This window comes from Pleurotus ostreatus (assembly GCF_014466165.1).
Source record: "Pleurotus ostreatus strain PC9 chromosome Unknown scaffold_10, whole genome shotgun sequence".
Taxonomy (NCBI): domain Eukaryota; kingdom Fungi; phylum Basidiomycota; class Agaricomycetes; order Agaricales; family Pleurotaceae; genus Pleurotus; species Pleurotus ostreatus.
The window spans coordinates 977,277-1,001,343 of record NW_023503165.1 but is presented as its reverse complement, the minus strand read 5'-3'; the positions used below and the strand labels follow the sequence as shown (position 1 = coordinate 1,001,343).

General features: G+C 50.2%; 10 protein-coding genes across 10 annotated transcripts; 4 read left to right on the top strand and 6 right to left on the bottom strand.

Moving 5' to 3' along the window:
- Positions 1–152: 152 nt before the first annotated feature.
- On the top strand, positions 153–1,834 carry PC9H_002098 (uncharacterized protein; the record flags this gene model as incomplete). Its single annotated transcript, XM_036771740.1, has 6 exons — positions 153–342; positions 459–871; positions 922–1,041; positions 1,095–1,305; positions 1,366–1,514; positions 1,574–1,834. The coding sequence occupies 6 exons, from the start codon at positions 153–155 to the stop codon at positions 1,832–1,834; spliced, it is 1,344 nt and encodes a 447-aa protein (XP_036626361.1).
- Positions 1,835–3,084: 1,250 nt separating this feature from the next.
- Positions 3,085–5,267, top strand: PC9H_002097 (uncharacterized protein; the record flags this gene model as incomplete). The annotated part of the gene is made up of 4 exons (XM_036771739.1): positions 3,085–3,204; positions 3,258–3,352; positions 3,405–3,976; positions 4,030–5,267. 4 exons carry the CDS (start codon positions 3,085–3,087, stop codon positions 5,265–5,267), a joined length of 2,025 nt encoding a protein of 674 aa, XP_036626360.1.
- A 1,230-nt stretch (positions 5,268–6,497) lies between these two features.
- PC9H_002096 (uncharacterized protein) lies at positions 6,498–8,975 on the bottom strand (the record flags this gene model as incomplete). Its single annotated transcript, XM_036771738.1, has 4 exons — positions 6,498–8,041; positions 8,090–8,661; positions 8,711–8,805; positions 8,859–8,975. 4 exons carry the CDS (start codon positions 8,973–8,975, stop codon positions 6,498–6,500), a joined length of 2,328 nt encoding a protein of 775 aa, XP_036626359.1.
- A 457-nt stretch (positions 8,976–9,432) lies between these two features.
- On the bottom strand, positions 9,433–11,040 carry PC9H_002095 (uncharacterized protein; the record flags this gene model as incomplete). The annotated part of the gene is made up of 4 exons (XM_036771737.1): positions 9,433–9,973; positions 10,022–10,199; positions 10,254–10,823; positions 10,878–11,040. The coding sequence occupies 4 exons, from the start codon at positions 11,038–11,040 to the stop codon at positions 9,433–9,435; spliced, it is 1,452 nt and encodes a 483-aa protein (XP_036626358.1).
- An 849-nt stretch (positions 11,041–11,889) lies between these two features.
- PC9H_002094 (uncharacterized protein) lies at positions 11,890–13,254 on the bottom strand (the record flags this gene model as incomplete). The annotated part of the gene is made up of 6 exons (XM_036771736.1): positions 11,890–12,105; positions 12,164–12,376; positions 12,435–12,509; positions 12,565–12,741; positions 12,794–12,856; positions 12,916–13,254. The coding sequence occupies 6 exons, from the start codon at positions 13,252–13,254 to the stop codon at positions 11,890–11,892; spliced, it is 1,083 nt and encodes a 360-aa protein (XP_036626357.1).
- Positions 13,255–13,716: 462 nt separating this feature from the next.
- Positions 13,717–14,125, bottom strand: LSM6 (U4/U6-U5 snRNP complex subunit lsm6; the record flags this gene model as incomplete). The annotated part of the gene is made up of 3 exons (XM_036771735.1): positions 13,717–13,748; positions 13,807–13,920; positions 13,981–14,125. 3 exons carry the CDS (start codon positions 14,123–14,125, stop codon positions 13,717–13,719), a joined length of 291 nt encoding a protein of 96 aa, XP_036626356.1.
- A 123-nt stretch (positions 14,126–14,248) lies between these two features.
- UTP7 (Small subunit (SSU) processome component) lies at positions 14,249–16,340 on the top strand (the record flags this gene model as incomplete). Its single annotated transcript, XM_036771734.1, has 7 exons — positions 14,249–14,694; positions 14,749–14,853; positions 14,907–15,057; positions 15,108–15,506; positions 15,563–15,826; positions 15,881–16,171; positions 16,227–16,340. 7 exons carry the CDS (start codon positions 14,249–14,251, stop codon positions 16,338–16,340), a joined length of 1,770 nt encoding a protein of 589 aa, XP_036626355.1.
- Positions 16,341–16,460: 120 nt separating this feature from the next.
- Positions 16,461–17,168, bottom strand: IES6 (chromatin-remodeling complex subunit ies6; the record flags this gene model as incomplete). The annotated part of the gene is made up of 6 exons (XM_036771733.1): positions 16,461–16,489; positions 16,540–16,570; positions 16,623–16,694; positions 16,742–16,809; positions 16,856–17,055; positions 17,143–17,168. 6 exons carry the CDS (start codon positions 17,166–17,168, stop codon positions 16,461–16,463), a joined length of 426 nt encoding a protein of 141 aa, XP_036626354.1.
- A 1,603-nt stretch (positions 17,169–18,771) lies between these two features.
- Positions 18,772–20,388, top strand: PC9H_002090 (uncharacterized protein; the record flags this gene model as incomplete). The annotated part of the gene is made up of 1 exon (XM_036771732.1): positions 18,772–20,388. One exon carries the CDS (start codon positions 18,772–18,774, stop codon positions 20,386–20,388), a length of 1,617 nt encoding a protein of 538 aa, XP_036626353.1.
- A 35-nt stretch (positions 20,389–20,423) lies between these two features.
- Positions 20,424–22,837, bottom strand: PUF6 (pumilio domain member 6; the record flags this gene model as incomplete). The annotated part of the gene is made up of 8 exons (XM_036771731.1): positions 20,424–20,848; positions 20,915–21,246; positions 21,297–21,397; positions 21,453–21,537; positions 21,599–21,730; positions 21,787–22,112; positions 22,182–22,501; positions 22,555–22,837. 8 exons carry the CDS (start codon positions 22,835–22,837, stop codon positions 20,424–20,426), a joined length of 2,004 nt encoding a protein of 667 aa, XP_036626352.1.
- Between the last annotated feature and the right edge of the window lie 1,230 nt (positions 22,838–24,067).

Below are 24,067 nucleotides of genomic sequence, written 5' to 3'. Positions count from 1 at the left end.
GTGAAGTCACTCAGTGTTCAACCTTACTTCCTAACCTTCACGACCTACCACCACCGCCTAGGCGGGGATTGCAAACTACGACCGCCACACTCCTTCAAGCTATACGATAACGAACACAACCATACTATCCTTCATCACACGATTCAAACAAGATGCTCGCCTTTCTGAGCCAGCTATTGATCACTTGCCTCGCCGTAGCCTTGGTCGTTTCTGCAATCACTATACCTCAAGTTTCTTCGCCTGAGCTAGCTTCACCGCCCAGGGCGGATGCTGCAAAGGTTGTCGTTGCACATCTTATGGTTGCCAATACTTTCCACTATACCCCGGCAGATTGGGAGCAAGGCGAGTTCGCCTAACGTACATAGGACTCCTTCGCTAATTAATCCACCCTCTTCTTGATATTTGATATCTGGTAACACCGCTTACACTGATTACTTCCCGGATTTGCATCCGTAAAGATATCTCCTTGGCGGCAAGCTCTGGGCTGGACGCTTTTGCCCTCAACATTGGCTACGGCGAGTGGTATCCAAACAGTGTCGAAGCAGCATACACCGCGGCCCTCAACTATCCAAACTTCAAACTCTTCATTTCATTCGATATGACATCCATTCCTTGCTCCTCTACGGACAACGCCGATGCCATGCACGAGCTCATTGCTAAATACAGGCTTCATCCCAGCCAACTCCAGTACAAAGGGGGGCCCCTGGTATCAACATTCGGAGGCGAACATTGCTACTTCGGAAAGGAAAGCGTCAATGAAGGATGGGCGAGTGTAATGAAGAGAGATCACCCGGGGTGTACGTTTATACCCTCGTTCTTCATCCAGCCAGCGGCGTCGAAGGACTACTCCGTGCTGGATGGTATCTTTCCTGTGAGTTGTCTGCCGCTTGTTACACAATTCATTGATTGAGTCTCGTTTAGTGGAACTCCGCTTGGCCTCTTGGACCAACCGATATTTCATTCAACTATGACCGGGAGTTCATTTCAGGTCTGAGGATCGACCAGTCGTACATGGCTGGGGTATCGCCATGGTTCTTCACTGTGGGTCTCCCTCTCTCCCCTCTCTGCATCAGCATGTCTGACTAGTGCCTCAGCACTACGGGTTCCCATATAACAAGAACTTCATTTTCCGCGGAGACGACTGGCTCCTTGCGACCCGTATGGAGCAACTCGTACAAAACCGCAACGAGATTGGCCTTGTGGAAGTCATTACTTGGAATGACTACGGAGAGTCGCATTACGTTGGCCCGATTCACGGTGATCAACCTGGCTCGGAGGAGTGGGTAAATGGCTTTGACCATCAAGGTTTGTATGCCTATTCATATAATGCTCATGATCAAGCGAACTTGGCTTAACCTATTTTAGCTTGGCTTCCGTTGCTCTCTTACTATATCACTGCATTCAAGACGGGTGTGTACCCGATGGGCAAGGAGCGTATATTTCTCTGGATGCGGCCCCATCCCACCGCTGCATCCGCGTCAGACCCTCTTGGTAGGCCGGCCAACGCTGATTGGGTAAGTATATGCGCATTTTATTACTGCTTCTCATGTACTCATCTCGACTAATAACTCAGACGGAAGATTATATGTGGGTGGTCGCTCTCCTTGACGCCCCCGGAGACATCACGCTTTCGTGTGGCCCATCGAACGAGGTGACGAGCTTCACGACGCCTGGGCTTCAGAAAGCAAAATTGCCTCTGAAGGCGGACTGCCAGCCACATGCGGCGATAACGAGAGGAGGTGTGCCGGTGGTGATACTCGACCCGCAAGAAATATCGTTCAAAATGCAACCAGGGAGGTACAATTTCAATGCGTATGTTGCGGCGTCGCTATGACGAGCTGGCTAGCGAGCAATGGGATGGGTCTGGCAGGGACTTGACTGTATGAATGATGCTCAATTGTAAAGTAAGAGTAAGACAAGGAATTTTAGTTGTGAACGACTTTGGACGACGGGGTCATCGTTAATATGAGGTCCATGGCTCGGCTATGCCTTAGAACCAAAGGGCTCAGTAGTCATTCTCCATTTGACCATCCTTCGCTTCCCTGATACCACCTCGTTGCATCTCCAAATTAAACTCAAGCCCATCTTCTGATATCTTCCCAGCCCGAAGACTATCATCGACGTCTTCAATTCAATATTCAATCGCCAATGGTGGAGCCTGAGCAATACAAGCTAGGAAGTAAACCAACTCGGAACCGGCTCCACTACGTTTGTTACCGGAACAAAGTGGGTAAAACATGTTCCCCGCACCGCAAGCGATCTAAGTTTAGCAGCGATACTCGGCCGCCAGTGTCAACCAGCAATCAGCTTTTTTTTAATCACTCCGCTTGCATCGCCTACCTTGAAACGTTGGGCATTACGCCGCTATCGATTTATCAGTGTGCGGCGTGCACACGGCTCTTTGCTACCGCACAAGGATTCCTACGGACTGTGTGGCTCGAGCTCATGAGTTGTACATACTAGTACATTGTTATCAACGTTGCTAAGAGCAAATTGATACATAATAAGAAGACTCACAAGCCTTCTGATCGGTAACCCACTGCGTGTACATAACATTTTACATTTAGACGATGCCAGACTGTAATCTCGGCATGCCGAGAATGGTCTTGTCTGAAGCACAAGGCCTTCGTGGCTGCCAGCAAAGCCAGTCTCGGCATTCATCCCGTTGTCGACCAATTGTCGACTTGTGAGAAATCCTTGCGCATCTGTATGAGGCAAATCAGCCGACTTTCTGTGTTATCCTACCAACCAGTGCAAAGAATTGGATTTGTTTGTGTATGTACGCGGCAGGCGCATGCCACTGTAAGCGATTGACGGCGGTGAATGGCCGCCCAGCGCAGGATCCTGTCACGTGCATCGTGATTTCACACACAGCCTCAGTCCGAGAAGGATGATGTACAAACAAGGGCCAACAGGATCTAGGCACTCGGTGGCCTAAATAAAATTGCAAGCGTGGTGGGCGTGCCACACCTTTTCTATCCCTCATCAACTCCACCACCACATTCCTTTCTCTTCTCCCCTCATCTTCATTTCTATTCTCCTCATCCCCTCTTCCCTTCCGCTGGAGTTCTCGTGAAAATAACAATGCTTCCACGTTCTTTATTAGCCCTTTGGCTCGCAAAGCTCTCGTTGCCTGCAGCGTATGCTCAAGTGAAGCCTGGATCGTTTGTAGATGGGGGGAATACACTAGTCAGCGCGATGATGGTGAGTCACTCGCAGTAACGAGTTTTCTACTAGTGCTCACCGCGACATGTTAGATGTTCGTCGGTAACGACGAGAAAGTCTACATTTTGGACAAGGCCGAAGGAAATGCTGCTCAGGTTAACGGGCACCCAGCTTGGGGAGCTGTATGGTGCGCGAGACTTTCGATGATGGGTATGTAAGTTTCTGACCAATGGATGTAGGGACATGAACACACATACCTCGACCATCATGGATGTCAAGACCAACGTCTTCTGCGCGTCAGGCATGCATCTTCCCAACGGCTCATACGTTACCTTCGGTGGTAACGGAGCCATTGGCCCTGGGGGAAATATCGGATCCGTACCGAACAACAGAGGATCTGCCGATTTCGACGCAACGTACCAAGACTTTGACGGGGGTCGCTCGATACGAGTTCTTAACCCGTGCACATCATCAGACAACTTTGCCGACTCGAAATGTCAATGGTTTGACGACCCATCTGTTCTTTCTATGCAGAAAACCCGCTGGTACTCCGCTGCTGAACCACTTGCAGATGGAACGGTTGTCCTTATTGGTGGCTTCGTCAATGGTGGCTACGTCAACCGCAACTACCCCAACGTCGATCCTGAGTTTGAAGGCGGCGCTGCTGACTCTACTTATGAGTTTTTCCCTGCCAACGGCCGTGCTCCTCAGACGATGCAGTTCATGATCCATACCTCTGGTCTTAACTCTTACGCCCATACATTCCTCATGCCCTCTGGTAAAATGTTCGTCCAGGCCAACATATCTACGGGTAAGCCAGTACCTATACTCAGCCGAGTATCATGTCATTAATGTTCCCCGCAGTCATGTGGGATTACGACAATAACGTTGAGACTCCATTGCCAGACATGCCAAAGGGAGTCGTTCGTGTTTACCCTGGTTCTGGTGGCGTCGCTATGCTTCCTCTCACACCCGCAAACAACTACAACCCCACGATCCTCTTCTGCGGTGGTAACGATATGCCGGATGAAGCTTGGGGCAACTACTCTTACCCTGCTATCAACACCTTCAACAAGCCGGCCTCCAAGGATTGTCAACGCATCACACCTGAGCCTACAGATGGTTCATCTGCCACTTATGTTCAGGACGATGACATGCTCGAGTCCCGCACCATGGGTCAATTCGTCATTCTCCCTGATGGAAAGCTTCTTATGGTCAATGGTGGTTTGAACGGCACAGCTGGGTATGCTGAGCGCACCAACGAGACTCCTACTTACGGACAAATGCCTTTCGGTATGTCACTCGCAGCCGGTCCAGTTGGTACTCCCGCTATCTACGACCCCAATGCTCCCCTTGGCAAACGTTGGTCTAATGCTGGTCTTTCGACGTCAAACATCGCTCGCTTGTACCATTCGTCAGCGATCCTCCTTCCGGACGCATCTGTCCTCATTGCCGGCTCAAACCCCAACGTTGATGTCAACCTCACAACCGCTTTCCCTACCGAATACAGAGCCGAAATCTTCTATCCCCCATACTTTTCTGCTTCAACGCGTCCAGTTCCTTCAGGCGTACCAAAGACCCTCTCGTACGGTGGCGACTCCTTCGACATCAGTGTCCCTGCCACCTCATACTCTGGCTCCGCAAACGACGCAGCTGAGAACACTATCATCGCTATTGTTCGTAGCGGGTTTACGACTCACGCGATGAACATGGGTCAAAGATTCCTCCAGCTCAACCACACTTTCACCGTCAACAATGACGGCTCTATCACCTACCACGTCGCTCAAGTTCCCCCCAACCCAAATCTCTTCCAACCTGGACCTGCCTTCCTCCACGTTACCGTCAATGGCATCCCTAGCAACGGTTCATATGTCATTGTAGGAAATGGTCAAGTTGGCGCCCAACCCACTAGCGCGGCAACTGTGCTCCCCGCCAGTGTGCGAGTGGACAGCGCATCCGGATCAGCAGATGGTTCGACAACAGGCACATCATCAGGAAGTAACGGTAACAACAACGGCGCCATCTCGTTTAGCGCTGCGCCCGTCAGCCTTCTCGCCGTCGCCTTCGCAGCAGTGTGGTATTTCGGTCCGTCTTTCATATAACTTTGTTGATTTGACGCTTGCTCATTGTTGTGTCCCTTGTTTCAGTATAATTCCGACTTCCTCGCTGCCATCCATCTTTTGTCAAAGATGGGGGCGACTCCCACCATCTGTATCCCTTTGTACCATCCGCTTTGCCATGCTTTGCTCATCCCCCACATTCGCCAGGAGCCTTTTCGACCCTTGCGCTATCTATACTTGATCTACTTATAGTTGAATAGCCATCATCACACGGACTAACTACTTATTAACTTACTGATTGAATCATTCTCACCAACGGACAGTCGAGTAACGGGTTGTGCTTTCGAAGATTCAATTATCCAATCATCCAGTCAACAGACATTTTTCGCAAGCATTGGGCGTTCTCTTTTACTGTTGGCACTTAGATTTACCACCGTGCACACATGCCTTTTGGATAGAGGGACTGCTTCCCAGGACAAACCATGTATCGCTACCTCATTTACTCCCCCTCGCATTCCATCGTACCTCACTGTCTCTGATGCAAGCCCACGTTCCAGAAAGCTGCGTTCAGTACTTGGGATTGCTCGCCTGCTATGTTCTTAGTTAGGTGCCAATGACTTTGCGAACTGAATTATCCTGCGACACTCTGGAACCAATTATAAACCAAGCAGGTCGTCTACTCCTTTGTCTGTGGATCTCTCCGACAAGTATCCAGGAGGGCTACTCTCATTCGAAGCTTGACTCGCGAGGCGCAAGGTCACTTTGTACATGGTTACATATCCGAGTCCTACTTGGTGCCACTGACAGAATTCTGATCCTTGCTTAGCTATGGTATACGCCTTACTGTGAATATGAAGAACATGCCGAGTCTTTGGCCAGGCCATGAATAGCGACTGTTAGAGACACGGGTAGAAGTCGTGCAAATAGGCTGGAGTTGCCATCTTTCCCACTAGAAGGTAATGAATGACGATGATAAAACGGTCCTCGACTAAAGCTTTGTGTCCCCCCACACCCACAGTATGGTTTTCACGCTGCGAGCCACGCGGGTTATTCGAGCGTTCAAGAAATAGCAAAGAGTACGTCCATTCGAAGGGTATTACAACAGAGTGTTCCAATACAAGATGAGGCATGGATTGGGGTGGGCTATGAGCGATACAACAGGTCGTGTACTAATAGTGTCAATATAAGATAACGTACAATAAGAAAATGGCAATGTCCATGACACCCCGCTATACACATTTACGTCGTCGCCAAAAAAGGATGGAGATGACTCTAGTATCTGGGTATTTTGGGAGAAACGAGTTTCGGCGGAGTGGCCGCGTAGGGGTCGTAATCCATGCTTGTCCCAGACGAGCTTCCTCTTGCAAGGGGGTCTGGTATTGGCATGTCGTCTCTATACGGGGTATTCAAACTTGCGGTGCTAACGTTCCATGCCTGACTATGATTGTCTTGTTGCAAAGGAACGAATGCACTAGAATCAGAGCTACGCATTCCGCGAGGGCCAGCGGTGCCCGCCGTGGGACTCATCATAAACGAGGTCTCTGCTGCGTGGGTAGCGGCTCGTCGTCTCCGTGCGATGAATATTCCAATGAGAGCGCCGATTATTCCAACTATAGCGATAGCACCAACTATTCCGCCTACGATGGCGCCCGTGCTCACGCCCGTGCCACCCGAATTGTCGCTGCCGTGATCGGTACCAGCACTTGATGAACCGTCACCATTACCGGCTGCACTATCTAACCGTATGCTTGGGGGGAGTGCACTAGCATCAGAGGTCGGCTGCTTTCCCAGCTGGCCATTACCCAAGATTAAAAGAGTACCGTTGCTTGGAATTCCGTTGATCGTGACGAAGAGGAACGCGGGTCCAGGTTGGAAGATGTTGGGGTTCGGCGGCGCCTGAGCTACGTGCAAGGTGATCGATCCATCGCTCTTCACAGTGTACGTATTGTTGAGCTGGAGATATCGCTGGCCCATATTCATCGCATGAGTAGTAAATCCACCACGAATAAGTACCACCGTGGTATTCTCGGCCGCATCGTTCGCAGACCCAGAATACGAACTCGCTGGAACGGTGATGTCAAAAGGGTTTCCGCCATATGATAACGTCTTTGGTACTCCAGAAGGAACGGGACGCGTTGTGGCAGCGAAATAGGGAGGGTAGAATATCTCGATCCTGTATTCAGTTGGAAATACTGTGGTTGTATTGACATCGACGTTGGGGTTCGATCCAGCAACCATAACGGACGCGTCTGGGAGCAGAATAGCGGAGGAGTGATACAGTCGAGGAATTTGTGACGCCGAAAGGCCAGCATCGGACCACCTCTTGCCCTCGGGAGCATTAGGGTCGTAAATGGCGGGTTTGAGCACGGGATCGGCAGCGAGGGACATGCCAAAGGGCATCGATCCTATGGGAGTGAGGTTTGTAGCCTCAGAGTAACCCGCTGTACCCTTTTCGCCCCCATTGACCACTAGTAACTTTCCATCTGGTAGAATGATGAATTGACCCATAGTTCGCCCGACTGGCAAGTCATCGTCTTTGTTGTATGCTGGCGTAGTACCATCAGTGGGTTCGGGTGTGATACGTTGGCAGTCTCTGGAAGCAGCGATTTCCCATGTGTTTACGGCGGGATAGGAATAGTTCCCCCATGCTTCGTCTGGCATATCAGAACCGCCGCAGAAGAGGATTGTAGGATTGTAGTTGTTAGCGGGAGTCAGAGGGAGCATGGCAACCGCGCCGGAAGCTGGGTATACTCGAACGACATTTCCAGGCATGTCGGGTAGAGGCGTCTCGACATTGTTGTTGTAATCCCACAGGACTATCAGGCGTTGTCAGTAGATTACAAGCATGGAATAAAAAAGCGTACTTGTTGAGTAGTTAGCCTGGACAAACATCCTCCCTGAAGGCATTAGGAAGGTATGGGCGTAGGAGTTGAGGCCAGAGGTATGGATCATGAATTGCATAGTCTGAGGAGCACGGCCGTTTGCAGGGAAGAATTCGTAGGTAGAGTCAGCAGCGCCACCTTCAAACTCTGGATCGCGATTGGGATAATTTCGATTTATATATCCACCGTTGACGAAGCCGCCAATAAGAACGATTGTTCCGTCAGCGAGAGGTTCTGCAGCTGAATACCAACGGGTTCTTTGCATTGAAAGCACCGCAGGATCATCGAACCACTGACACTGAGAAGATGCAAAGTCATCCGAGCTGGTACACGGGTTTAGGACGCGGATAGATCTCCCTCCGTCGAAGTTTTGGTATGTTTCGTCAAAGTCCGCCGAGCCGTGGTTGTTTGGCACAGACCCAATGTTTCCTCCAGGCCCCACCGCGCCATTTCCCCCGAATGTTACATATGAGCCATTCGGTAGGTGCATACCAGATGCACAAAATACGTTGGTTTTGACATCCATCACTTCGGTCTGGTGAGTATGGAAGTTCCTTGTGTTCGAGTCAGCTATTATGCAGTGGATTTGAGAACATCACGTACCATACTGCACCCCAAGCAGGATGGTTATTTACCTGAGCTTTGTTCCCTTCGGCCTTGTCTAGAATATATACATTCTCTTCGTTCCCTACAAACAACTGGCATGGTTGCCGATCAGACGAAGGTTCACGACCCTTAATGCACCGCTCACCATCATAGCGCTGACCAGAGAGTTACCGCCATCAGAGAAAGCGCCAGGCGACTGTCCATACGCCGACCGAAGCAACGAAACGAGGTATACCGCAAGAAGGGGGTGGCGAGCAAGCATGGTCAATGAACCAAGCACGTCGACGAAGTGCAGCGCAAAGAGTAAGTTCTATTTTAAAGTGATCCAGTCCCGTGATAGAGTAGACGCCCGAGGATGCCAGGGGCTCATCGAACTTGAAACAAATACTCAAATATTCACCGTTTGTTATTTCTTATAGTAGACGAATAGTGCATGAGAATTCAACGTATATCTGCCCCTTGAGCAACGTTGTCTGCTACCCAAGGACTTGTGTTATTTAATATGAAAAGGGGGACCCTGACTGGACTTCTAATGGGTTACCAGTCCGTAACCACCCAAGCTTCTTGAGACAGCCAATCATTGCTAGCAGAGTTTCGGAGGGTAACATACTTGGTGGTTGGCGTCTATGTTCTGAAGGGGCCCTGTTATCAGAATTCATAAAATAAAGCCAAAGCATCACATACGAAGGTTCATAAATTCATCTCGAATAGTACTGCAGCTACCAAGATCCATCCACTAGAATATCGTCGAACCCAGGGAACCCACTCCTAGTTTCGTATCCATGCTTGAACAAAGTGCTTTCTGACCTCTTACACTGGTCTAGGAGCGTCAGCAGACTTCCCCAAGCACAACATATGCCTGCCGAGCCCTCGTACAGGCTCCACGGTCGGTCAGGCGCTGCCATCCTTCCTTCCGCAGTAAGTTCCACATATCTGGTGGCCAAATGCGCAAGGTGAACGGCCCGAGCGAGATATTCTACAGGGCTGTGAGCAGGAGGCCCCTCGGCACCACCCAAGTTGTAGTGCTCGACTGCACAGGCGACAGCAATGAGGGCATACACGGACCCGGCAACACCATGACACAGACCAACACCCTTTCGGAGCAGTCCATGCCTATAGATCAAGGACGCGCCTTTAGATATGCCAGACAGGATCGATGCGAACTGCGCGTGCGATAAAAAGAGGATCTGCGGTGCGTACGTCGCGCGATGAACAAGGGTGCATAGCATGAGCACGATTCCGGTAGCACCGTGGCACCACCTGATCTATTCCGTCAGCAAAAAGTAATACCATTTGTGAGCGACGCACTGTACCAGATCGCTGGACTCTGCCGGATCGACGATGTCGTCCACGTCGGGAGCCTTGGTAGGCCAATTCCCTGTGGTATCCTGGATCCGTATCAGCCAGTCGATCGTTCCCAGTATGTCCTCGGAGTGCTTCTGCAAAATACGGCCAGGGATCATCAAGAGCATATGCAGGATTCCCGCTAGACATGTGTGTATTTCAGCCTCGCATGTCACGGCAGTGAGGTACGCCCTACCTACTCCATGAGCGGCGCCGAGGTACCGTTTTCTATGCCATCGCCACATCAACGGTGGACTGCCGGTGCCATACGCCTTTGCACCGATTTTGCCACGGAGGATGATGGATCCAACAAGAGCAGCTATGCTGCTATCTGAAGCCACCTTGCTTACCTCTCCTCCCAGCCTACTGCTACATGTACTTGACGCAGTCCGGAGTCGCAGGAGGGCATATAAGGTACCCGCGCGTCCGTAGAGAACTTCGCAACCATCATCGTCCAGTAGAGAATGCTGTTCATCCTCTTGAATGGCCAACGAAACCGCATCACGAACTGTATCAAGGCATGCTGAAGCCAACGCTTCCGAGAAGTCGGGGCTCGCCTCCGAGTCCATGGTCCGTTCCACCAATAATGTGGCGAGGCCTATAGGAGTCTCCAAGAAGGAAGCACGAGATGCATCTTTAGGGCTCTGAAGGTGGGTTGAAGACGGTGGGACTGCAGCACGAAGGAGTTTGTCGGCGAGGTCACGGTGCGGAAGAGTGTGCTCTTCTATGGCCAAGCGTGCAAGGTGAATATTCATCAGGATGACTCCTATTTTGCTAATCATTAGTAGCCAACACGCTTGTTAGTCAAGGTCGCACTTACCCGCTTGTCCAATGTAGACACTGCCCTTCTCCTGGGGGTGCTTGGAGGAGATCAAGTGGACATTCGAGACAAGGGCTGACAGAATCTCTTGTATGTACGCATCTATTACAGTAGATGCGAGGTCTGGGGGTTGGTGTGAATGACGAATGTATCGCGTCCGCATACTGTAGTTGGCTGGTCGTTAGTGCCGTGAGACTGCACTGACTTGTCTAGCGCCAGATTACTTCAATATCATATCAAGATTCTAGAACTCTGACCAGTCTTTGATATAATGAGGACAACAGATCTAAATCCAAAGGTTCAACAGACATTGATGTTCTAGATATGTGTTCCAGTCACTGTACACTCTATCGATAAGATCAGCGGCCACCATATCCCGCATAAACAACTTGTCCTGCTTATCATTCTCCTCTATGTCGCGGATGGAGGCGGCCCAGTTGATCTTGGTCACTTTCCCGAGCCTGTCAATCATAGCTTTTGCGATAGAGGAATAGATTGACAAGCCTTCGAAAAGTATATCGGGGCTCATACGCTCCTTGAGGAACAATTCGACCGATAAGGTGAGGCTCGGACGAGGCGTGGTGCCATCGAAGGAACAATGATATAGGGAGAGGTGCTCAAGCTGCGGAAGATGAGTCGGCCGGTCGTCGAACGACTTCGATAGCCTTCGAACGAAGTTTGGACCAACACGCTCGGGATTCAAATATTCAATTCTAGTACCTGTGCGTACGGCCGTAATATATCCGCCCAGTCAGAGTCCAAGATCGCAGCGAAATCCGAAACGTGGAGAACCCAAACATCGGAAGATAGCAATGTTGGCCTGAGAGTATCCAGATACATCCTGGTATGTACATGTTCGATAGATGTAGTACGGACTGTTCTTCTAGTCCCGAGGGCCACACGCGTGCCCTAAGATTTATTACATATTATAAAGAAATATCGTTACTGAGATGTATAAAAAAAGCTCGGCGAAAGCGAAGTTGAGATTCGGTGTCCATGAAGAGGCACAGTGTCATGATAAAGCCGCCAGTAGATCATCTAGTTCCACCTCTACCTCAGACATGGTGAGTCGTTCGAGGGGGGAATATGACCAGCAGCGGTATAGGATGCTGGCCATCTGGCAATTAGGAATATCTTCAGTCTGCGCGGGTTTGACCCCAGCTTTGATATCCTGCATGACCAAGAAGTCACGTAAGCGATGCCGGTACGGTACATTGCCAGTTAATAACTGAAGTCTCAGTTAGAATCCATGCTATATAGTATGAGAGGGGGAAATTAATGCTCACTTCGTAGGCTGTGCAACCAAAGGACCAGACGTCCGAAGACAGTTTTGGCCGAGAGTTATCGTCCTCCAGGAACTCAGGAGCTTGCCATCTGACTGGTCCAGCTTCAGAGCAAGAAGGAGTAAACCCAGATGGCCCCATGAGGTCGTCAATGACCTGAGAGAGGCCGAAATCGCTCAAGGCGGCACGGCCGTCGTCCGTGATCAGTATATTATTCTGTTTCCAATGGTTTTTTGAGATAATAGAACAAGTACGGCGAGAAAATAGAACTCACGCCTTTGAGATCACCGTGCACGATTGGTTTTTCCAAAGTGTGGAGGTAGGTCAGACCTCTGGCAACGTCCCGTATCTGGGTTCAATTGTCAAAGGGGGGCAGAGTGAGTCAGAATCCATGAATAGCACACCAAGCTCATGCGATCGGCGTCTGGGTTTTTGAATTTCAGATATTCAATGGCACTGCCATTCTTGTACCATTGCATCACCATTGCGGGTCGTCCAGCCATATGGTATGAAGTACCGAAAAATCTGGCAATATGTGGATGGTCGAGACGATGCCAAACGAAAACCTCGCGATTCAGCCGCTATCAAGGATACGTCAGGCATCTCTGGCACAATTATGAACGAATGACGAACCTTTCGGGCCTTTACGCCGTCTTGGTCTTGCTTACTTAGAACTCTAAGTAGCTTAACAGCAACCTGAGCAACAGGACGAGCTTCGACATCGAGGCCAATTAGCAAAAGACGCAGCGACGTACCGTCATCACCGTACTGCCCCCAGATTCATCCTCCTCGGGGTCACGTACACGCTCCCACTCTCCGATGTAGATATCCGAAAAGCCCCCGTGTGCCTCAGCCTCCTTCGAAACGGTCTTGACGCACTTTGTCAGGTCAACCACGCGAAGCTCAGGTGAGGTGAGAGAATGTGGGGTTTCTGGAGTCTTGGGTGTCTCTAGCCGCCGGGCGCTTAAGGTTAATGTCTTTGGAGACGGAATCGAAAGCTGTGGGAGGTCGGCAGGAGACGGTCGAACACTATTGGACTCTTTCAAGGACATGCTCTCTCGGCGAGAGAACGTAGGTGGAATTGGCCTAGTCATGTTCTGAGGGTTTCCGTCGACGTCGTGTGGGGGAGATAAGCTAAAGTGGGAGCGAGGGTGTAAGGTCCCTGGGGAAGGTTGGATCTCGGGGAATTGGCAGTGACCAGGCACTGTGCAGAGCAGAGGAGAGTGAGTGATAGCTTTCCTGTAGACGAGCTACTGTCTCGTCAGCTAGTCATTGAAAGAGATCCACGCCGGTACAGAGGATCACTGCCATCCACGCGATCTCTCACAAGATGTCTAGTCGTGAGTATTTTTCATCAGCGTACTGCGCGCCCGAGCATGCTAAGTATATCCTAATATATCGGGATTCAGTTTCCAGGCCCATATGGCGTCTGTAATTAGTTAGAATGTATCCCATAAGCCTTGAAGCGCGCGCTGCGTACAGCTTCGATGAGTACACGAGTTCAATCGCACATCGTTTTAGCACAACAACGAAATACATGAGTCCTAGACTGCATGTTACAGAGGCTCGTCGGCAGAGATGTAGAGCACTGAAAAGCAATCAGCAACGGGAGTGCATCATTGCTGTGCTATGATTGTGAGACCAACCGTTATTGCCCCGAATGAAAGCATCGCCATATCGGTTTGTAACAGCCCCATTGACGTGTTCTTCTGTCTGCTCTAATGCAATATTCATGTAGCCATCGAGGCACGAAAGAATCCCTGATATACGCAGTCCGTGTATCAGGAATATCAATCATGACAGCATTATTGTGTGCTTACCACGGTAATCGACACCAGAGGTAAGTCTGACAATTACGCGTTTTCCAACCACGCCCTTCAAGAAGTCCGTAGGAGAGCCTGTGTGGCTTGGTGGTGGAGGGGGCTGCTGTTCAGGAGGAGGAGGAGGCGAATTGTCGTCTTCCATTGTCGCGGTCGTTTACAACGCTGTATCCGATCTTATCATCAATAGTTCACTTCCCACGGTCACTTTTCCAGTGAACTATTTTCGATCGCAGCTACAACATAGCTCTCTCCTGACTTCCAAAAGATGGACGCTCTACTAGCTAAAGCTGACTCCCTTTCCTCGGCATCCAAAAAGCGCAGACGGCCTACACAGGCGACGAGCAATAGCGCCTCAACTTCGGACTTGACATATCAGTCTCTTGTAAAGCAGACGTCTCTCCCAAAATCCCTGCGACCGACAAAAACTATCGAGAATGTCCCTACTCACAACCACATAGCGAACAAGAAACTTCGGAACAAGCTTGCTCGAACTTCAACACATGCAGCTCAGTCTAAAGCCTTGTTGGAAGATGCCGAACTGCTCTTAACATCAGAAGCAGGTAAAATGGAGGTTGAAGGGGAGATGGAAAAGACATGGCGTGTTGGGCAGTCTGAGATAGTAGAAAGTACCGGCCAAGAGGCTGCTTTAGGCAGAAAAGAGTGGAAGTTAGATGGTGGTCCGTATAAGTCACGGCATACGCGGAACGGCCGGTCGGTAGGCCTTTGTCCGATTTCTATGTAATTGATACCTATACGACTTTTTAGACACCTTGCGATCATCGGAAGAGATGGCCATGCTGCGACGTTTGACTGGCTCACTGGGCAACTGCATGCTGAACTCCAGCTGCAGGAAACATGTCGCGATATCACGTACGCTCATACTAGATTCATTGATTGATGCAGTTTGCTGATATCACTGCTAGGTTCTTACATGATCAATCTCATTTTGCAGTGGCGCAGAGGAAGTATGTATTCATCTACGACAGAGATGGAGTCGAACTCCATTGTCTAAAAGCGCACATCGAACCGACATGCCTGGAATTCCTACCATATCACTGGTTACTTGCAACAATCGTGAGCCCCCGTGCTGTCATAGCTGTTTATCTGCTCAACATCAACCCTAGGGTAACGCTGGCTATCTCAAATACCAAGATACGTCAACCGGCCAACTATTGGTCGAGCACCGCACAAAGCTGGGAGCATGTACTACAATGACTCAAAACACGCACAACGCTGTGATACACCTGGGCCATCAAAACGGCTGCGTCACGCTGTGGACACCGAATCTACCTCATCCGGCTGTTCAGCTTTTAGCCCACCTCGGACCGGTTACCAGCGTCGCTGTAGATCCAAGTCAGGCAGGGAGATACATGGCTACTGCAGGACGCGACTCGACAGTGAAAGTATGGGATTGTCGGAACTGGAAGGGTGCAGTAAGAGAATGGTCGGCGAGAGGAGGGAGCGCTGACCTGGATTGGAGTCAGCGGGGGTTCCTGGCTTCTGCGAGTGGTGGAACAGTGAATGTGAATCTACGATGCTACTATTCCCGACCGCCTACCTTTGTTAACATCATTTCTAGGTCTACTCAACGTCGTCTATACATTCAGCCTCGACCACAAAGGCACCTCCCCCGCTGTATATCACCCATCCCGTCCCCCATCGCCCTCTGACTTCCGTACGATTCACGCCATTCCAGGATATCCTTACTATTGGCCACGCCGCAGGGCTATCAAGTATCCTGGTACCAGGTGCTGGCGAGCCGAACTTCGATAGTTCTGAAGCTGATCCATTCGAGAACAAGAAGACGAGACGAGAACGTGAAGTCAAGGCGCTTCTAGACAAGGTAAGTCTGGTGCTAGCATGCCCCCGGAATGTGACCTCTTATCGCGTACATTAGATCCAACCTGATATGATCGCGCTGGACCCTGAATTTGTTGGATCCTTGGCACTACCATCAAAATTGGTTACTGACACCACGAGCACGCCGTTTGCGCGTTTGCCGAGGATACAACGGCTGAAAGTATCCGGAAAGGCGGATGAAACGGAAGAGGTTGAGAGCGAGGTCGAAGGAGATCATGGAAAGAAGGAGTCGAGAGAAGAGAGAGAAAAGAGGAAAATGCGTGGTAAAGGCAAGAGTCTAAAGAGGTATCTGAGGAAGCAGCGGAAGAATGTCATTGATCCTACAGTGGTAAGTCGATCTCGTCTTTGCAATGTACGAAGTTTGACGAGTGTCATCGGTGCAGGTGGCTATCCGGGCTAAATTGGAGAAACAAAAAGAAGAGAAACGACGGGCAGCGGCAGGCCAAACAGAGAACGATAAACCATCTGCGTTGGATCGATTCAAGAGGAAAAGTTAGGTCCATTGAGATCGAAGTCGTGTACCATGTCTACAATTATTGTTATATTCTTCGTGAATAACCATTGACCGTGTACGCATTACACCGACGCTTCACAAACAGCCAACTCCACGTATGTACCTATTTTACAATCGAATTTACACCCCGTGCTGGCGAGTATAGGTTAGAGCGTGCAAGATCATGTCAGTGCCTAACTTACCAGACAAATAATCTTTCGCAGAGCTCGTACTCTTCAACAATGTTGTCAGCGAATGCCCCCATGATGAAAACAGATCAACTCACGAGACTCTTGATTAGCTCGTAAACACTTTTGTCGTGGTACCGAAGGCCCGTTGCAGGGTCGGTATATGGCGCCTGGCCCGTGGTGAGCAAAGGAGAAGCTTGACGAAATCTGTAATTACCTCCAGTCCAGTTATATCGCAATACCGCCTCTGAGGTAGAAATGATGGCGGCGCCTCGATAGAGGAATCTAAAACGGTCATTCGTACTCCTAGAACGGGTGAAGGATAACATACAAGTCGGTAGATCCTCCTCCTCGACGTTGGGGTTCTTGGACTCAGCTCCTTCGTCGACCTCCATGCTTTCCGACTTCTGCTGCCTCCTCCTTTCCCTCTCCGCCCGCTCCCGTTCCTTCTCCTGACCTAAGACTGCCTTCAGGTTCTTCGTGCGACGATTGGCGTTCTTGGTATAGTTCGGGTTCTTGAAAGGTCTTGGGCTGTGGAGATAAGACAGCTGCTCTGAGAGCGACTACTGATAAATCATGTTAAGTTACTGAACCTGAGATCTGGACTTGGATTCTCACCGGAATGTGAGGTGTAGCTGAGCCATCAGAACTTGGTGCTGGCGCGGGAATCGCTTTCTTCTTGGTTCCTTTGGGAGGCCTTGGGAGTATTAGTGAAGAAAGCGAGTGCAGGGGAACTAAACTGACATTCAGTTCACAAGGATCTTGAAGAATTCAAAAGCACTGGCTCTTAGAGCGATACTCAAGGATACCGTTGCTCCTCATTCGAGTCCCAACTTGCCACGCACGTGATGCTCCTCGCACCCCTGAGACCCTGACTGCGAACTATTATAAGTCCAGCTCGAGTTGTACGCGGTGGTTCACAGAGCACCTTTACCTTCGTTCAGACTTTATCGATTCATTCCTCATCCGATTCCATTACTAAGATGTGCCCTGTGGACGCATCGCGCAGGCATATTCAGCACTCAAATATCTTTAACGCACACTCAATGGGGCATGTCAATCTCATCCAACTCTTCGTTCATAGCTGATATTGACTTGGCTTTCAAATTTCAGGTCTGATACTTCTGCCCACGAATCAAAGCTTCGGGATCTAATCATACGGCGCAGTGAGTGCAGCAGCATCTCGAGGCTCCCCGCGAAAGTTTTCACAACAGTCCCTCAGTTGGTAAAATCTACATGAGTTCCAATCTCTGACACAAGTGACTCCTCGTCGCACTGGATGAATATCACTGTGGTATATAGTCGGTAGCGCGACACCCTACTCTCGTGGACCTTCATTGATATTTCTTGTCCGAATCGGCCTCCGGTGTCATTCCTCGAGCGAGTCAAGTATGCGCCTCCGCACATCATCTGTAGAGCACACCCATACGATATGAGGTAACACAATTAAGTTTTTAGATTCGGGCAACGGTCTGTTGCACTAGAATGGGGCGGCGGTCGCGCCTATGCTGGAGGACCTATATCGCTGATACCACTCTATGTCCTGCGCAGAGACATGCCCTCCTCCCCCTGCCGCCTATCTTCTCCGCTGCCTCATCTAACGTATCTGCAACTTAGGTCCGATACCAAAGGGATCTAAACGTCTCATCACACATCCAGCTCCTCAGCCTTCTGGGTATAGCTATCTTCTCAGGTGACCTCGACGTATCCGCTGTCTGTATGCGAATATAGGCTGTTCGCCCAACGCAGGTTCTAGCTCATGCGGGAGGACCAGACGGGTCGCATCTGTGTGCACGCTTCGCCGAACCAGGGGCCGTCCGGTCAGTAAAGTCCTGGTATACAACTAGCGGTGGTTGGGTGAGGGCTCCGCGAACCTTTACTTGTCGCTGGTTCTGGAAACTCTTCACCTCTTCCTCGAAGCTTCATGTTATACTATAAACTGTCCCCATAATGGAAATAGGAGAATTACAGGAGCTGGGACAATGTCGAGAATTGATTCCGCGAGGACAAATAAGGTCAAAGAAATACACATTGAACGGGCTGCTCAAGCGCTCAGCGCTCAAAAGTCCAACTTGAAAGCGCTGACATTGGACGCACGAGTACTTCAAGCGAATCCCTGACCTGCCGGGGCGTTGAGCTTCAGTAAGAATCCCAAGAATCCAATTTGTACTAGCAAGCCATAACCCAGTGGCATTGATGCTTACGAACGCTTATCATGTTGAGTGCATCGAACTTCCCCCCCCCGGCATGAGCACTGACATTGATTCTATTTTCAGGTCTACTTGTGAACCCCATGCCACTGATGCTCAGCGTGCTATTGATAAAGAGATTGCTGGATACGATGCAGCTATCCGTGTTCTGAAGACACAGCGTAATACGCACAGCAGCATCTCGAGGCTCCCTCCAGAAATATTTGCAGCAATATTTCAGTTGGTGAGATCCGGACAGGCTCAGACAGCTCCGGTACCAAGCTGGATAAATGTTACCAGCGTATGTCGTCAATGGCGCGCCATCGCACTCGCCTCACCTCAGATGTGGACCACCATCGATATTTCTCACCCAGGTAGCGCCTTGGAGTTGCTCAAACGATCCAAGTCTGCACCTCTTCAAATCAGTTGCGGGACACATCCATACGACGTGGGGCTCCATACACTAGTAGCCGGAGCGGTTATGGCAGAAATAGGTCGCATGCAAACTCTTCAGATCTGGTCGATGGTGGACACCGACGTGCTGCAGTTCTTACCCTTGCCTGGGGTTCCAGGCGCTACCATATTGGAGGACCTCCAGCTGTCTGCAAATACGACCGTCTCACAGCCACCGCCTAATGTCTTGCTCAGCGGCATGCCCTCCATCAGCCGCCTATCCCTCGTGAATATTCCCATTTCTCTAGAGATTTCTCCGCTCCCCCATTTAACATATTTACGACTCTCTTTCACTACTGGGGGGATACAAACTTCACTTCTGCTTTCTTACTTGCAGCATTCACCCAACTTGAAGGAGATTGACATTTCTGGTGTTGTCAAGGACACCTTCCTTCCGTCACGCGTTCAGCTGCCCAACCTTCTGCACATATCCATTTCCTCCGACATCCTTGACGTATCTGCCATCTTTGCAAACCTCGACTATCCATCCAGTGTAAGCGTCAAGTTCGCCCTCACGGAGGAACCTGCAGGGGAACCAGACTGGTCGCATCTTGCCACACTGTGCGCGCGATTCGCCGAACCGGACGCTCCTACGATCAGTAAAGTTCTTGCACATGGCTGGCGGTTTAGCGATGCCTTTGAATTCACCGTAGAAAGCGTGGGTTCCGAGAAGCTTTCCTTGGTGGTAGCCTTAGAAAGTGGTCGCTACCCCGAAGCCTGCTTAGCATTATGCTCCGGCCTACCCCTTGAGATTGTCCCCGTATTGGAAGTTGGATGTTTGCAAGACATGCGAGCGCCGCAGTGGGCGGATTTATTCCGTCGCTTCGAGCGAATACGGTGCCTCCACTTGAGTGATGTCTCCACACTACCTTTCAGTGTCCTGACAGAGCTCTCTTTGGAGAAGCCTCACTTTTCTGCCCTGCAAACCCTCCAGCTATCTGCGTGCGACTTGGATAGGGAGGGCTCCAGCGCTATTTTAGGTGTCTTAAAGGATCTCCTCGAGCAACGCAAACGCCACGAGTTACCGATTAAGGACGTAGCACTACAGAGGTGCTTCATCACTAAGGGAGAGCTCGAGGAACTCAAAGCAATTACCCAAGTTGATTGGGATGGCAGGGCTAGAAGAGAGCGAAGACGAAGAAGTAAACTACATTTGTACCGACATGCTTTTTTGAAACCTATTGACCAACTTCGTACCTTTATGTTAGTCGCCCGTCGGTGAACCTCTACGATACGGGACGGTAACAGATACGTCAATCACAACAGTGCAAGTTTCTCGAGCAAGACTCTCCTTCCCTTTGCCTTCCCCTGCTCAACTTGCTTCAAGCCATCGCTGCCAAACCAACCCTTGACGGTCTGGCCAGTTTTCGACTTGCCTCCCCGGTGTATACTGTCGCATAATTCCGCGATGACGAACGCTCCGTTAGCTTCACCCTGTGTACACATCGCTACCGACACGTCCTCGCCAACGATCTCGACGAACTTTTCAGCAAACTCCGCGGCGTCCCATCCTAGGGCGCGGTCCACCTCCTTCGTCGTGTGGTTAAAGTGCCCCCCTTGCAGGAGGTTTTTGTAAAGGCGTGATCCGTGGGGCAGGTCGATTAAATGGGGGTTGGAAGCATCGGGAGACGGGTAGGTTGCCGATATCGCTTGTAGTAAAGATTTAATGGCAGCGGATTTATCTATGCGTCATTAATGTTAATCGAGTTAGCCTATACTGGCAACGTCGGGCAAAGATCTTGACATACCTCCAACAGCGTACAACATGATCTCGGCGAGGACAAGGCTGCCTCCGGGTTCTCTCGCTATATCCGCCGCGTCCGTAGTCACCCAGGATATCAGCGACTCGCTAGCGGCCTCTCTAATCTCTGCTTCTCTTACGTCAGCTTCCTTCTTGCTCGTCAGTGCCCGAATCTCGTCGGTTTCCGCCAGTAACGCAATTTGCGATGGAGTAAAGTGCCGTCTGGAACGAGGGACGAGGAGGTAAAGAAGAGATCGTCGACCTTGAGGTGTAAGATATAGCTTTTGTGCCGAAGCTGTGATTGACGAGACTAATGTCTTGGCGACTTGTTTTGTGTCGCTGGGAAGTGTTAGATTTTTGACAGCCATAGAATTAGTCAATTGACTTACTCGATGACATCTAAGGCAGTGAAGAGAACGAATTGGGCCTCTTCGTCAAGGCAAACGCGTTCAATGTGCGGTTTCAGCGCTTTTAAGACAAGTTTCCGGTCCTGAGCGAGCAGAAGTTAGGGTAGGTCAAGACGACGAAAGAAGGGCACGTCTTACTTTTGCGGTCCCATAAGCGAGGAAGCCTCTGACGACGCGGCTACCGTCTTTTGTATGAACCATTTCGGCTAGTGCATCCTGACAGCTGTCGACGCGAGAGGTATTAGTTTACCATGCGACTCCTACGATAAGGGAATTCGCCTGACCATTCAAACATTTCTCGCCGTTGTTTCTCGCGCTCTGCCTCGTCGGATAGTTCATTGACGGCGGAAATGTACTCCCACAATGCACGGTGGACTATCGCATGCGAAACAGCACCTTTGTCGGAGTTATTGAATCTACCGTCATGTTCAATGAAATCGATAGCAGGGCAAAGCACAACCCACAAACTCACATCTTGACCAGAGAATCTTTCGTTGCGTTCATAATCCTCTTTTTCTGCTCAACACTTGATCCATCCAGGATACCCTTGAGCCCACCTCTAGCCTTCGCCTTATCAACCTCTCCACCATTATCTGTGGCGAAAAGGGCAGCTTCCTTGCCATAGAACTCCCTTACCAGGATCGTACGCTCGTACGAGTTCGCCCAAAGTTCGAATGCATCAGCAAGGACAGAAGATGCTTCACGATGGAGAAGTAATCGAATGACGTGGCCTTCAAACTCGGTCAAGATAGACGCGCGATGTGTCGGACAGAGACGTATGAGTTTTGAGACCAGGAACTGAAAATAAATTGGACTTCATTAGGTGAACAACTCCCTCCTCCGACAAGGTTTCCAATTGTGACTTACTTTCGAGTATTTATTCTGGGCTAAATCTTTATAGCGGCCCCTGAGCTCCGCAGCAATCTCGTCGCGCTCCTTCTGCTTCCCGTTCCTCACAATCGTCTGAATGATCCGACTTGCATCGTGTTTGAATACAATATCTTTGACCTTTCCTCTGATTATATTCATGAGGCTTTGAACATGCTTTTGACGTTCTTCTGGGGATGTGTTGCGTTGACGAGCGAGTGACCACAGCTTCTTAGCATCAACCAAAAGATCGGAATGTGGTTTGGCAGCTTTTCTCTGGTCCTGAACCACTTTTTGGGCCTTTCTAGCCTCTCTGATAGCTAAAAGGAACCTCAGAGCTGAAGGGGATCGACATGGATTATATTGCACTCACCATTGGGGTCTTTAGCAGGTTTGGAGTCGACGTCCATTGCTATATCATCGTGGTCTAAGCCATCTTCTTCATCTACCCATTGGTCTTCGTCTTCATGCTCGTCTTCTACTTCATCGTCTTCGGACTCATCATTGTCGGGTTGCGCTGGGACAGTGATACGCTGACTGCGCCGAGGCTTTGACGTGGTAGCAGCAGATTTCCCAAGATGTGGCTTCTTTGAGGAAGGTCCGCCAGAGTGGGGCGCGGCAGCGCGTTTCTTGCTGGTTTTCACGATTGCAGGCATTTGCACTTCAAAAAGAACTCCTCGAACAGACAGATTTAGAGGTAAATTTGCCTTGTCCCGTGATACAGGGGTACGTCGACTTTCTGCTGCGCCACGATCTCATCCACAACATGTTATCCTCAGTTGAAATGCAATGCACTGTAAGTACACGATTCTTCAAGAATCAGAAAAGGCGCCCTTCTAAAGTGTCGTTAGACCATCTTTTGTACGCGGGTTAGCATCTAACTGCTCCACTGTAACCAAGGCTCTACGGATACTCCCCCATGTCTAGCGCTTCAGACACTAATAAAAGGGCGTTAGCCGCCTCTTGCACTTCTGTCCTACAACCCACATCTCAGACGTAGGCAGCTTCCCTTAGCCCTGTTTTTTGTGCACAAGACTCACGCATATCTCACACTCAGGCTTAACGTCAGCCAACTTACTCACAATGCGCGCAGCCCTTTTTTTAATTGCCTTCGCTGTTGTGCTAGCCGTCGCTAGCCCCTCTGCGGACAAGAGGAAGAAGTCCAAGGCAAAGGGGGCAGCTGTTAGCACCGGTGACCCCGTCATAGATGATGATCCCGCTGCCGCTCCCTAAGGATCAACATGGCGATCATGCATTATCTATTCCTTGAACCCAGTCCTCAACCAATACTCCTCCTCGCGCTTTGGTGATGTTCATCATGATTATATATTTTAGCCATGCTTGCTACTCAATATTAAGCTCATGTTAACGTCTGCTTGAATGCGTAAAAGTATTTGAGAGGTATTACACAAGCCCATGATGATCACCCAATATTTTCCGCCCAAATGATTTCGCCGGTCACAGAAAGTCACCAAGAGAAAACGGTGTAAGTCGAGGGAGGCGAAGATGGGGTTGGCAAACCGATCGGCTCGTGAGAGGTGATTGTGGCCGAGCCATTCACCGGTATTTCAGCGCCAGTCAAACTATCATTTCTCACAGCAGTGCGCGGCGAGGCTGTATACCGCAAGAGGAGATTGTGGCTTCGACATGATCAACACGGAGAGGGGGCCGACGGGAAATAGGCGTCCCCGACGAATATCTATGATCTGCGTGGTATATGATCCTCCATCATTGGCTTATCTCGCCGTGATAGAATAGTCCATACCATCAAGGAACCTCGGTCTGACGTAGTCCACTGAAATATCCACAAGTGGTGATTTACATTATATGTTGAAGCCAGACATAGATGATCGGCGCAGAATGTCCATCAGAAACTTTCAGCCGAT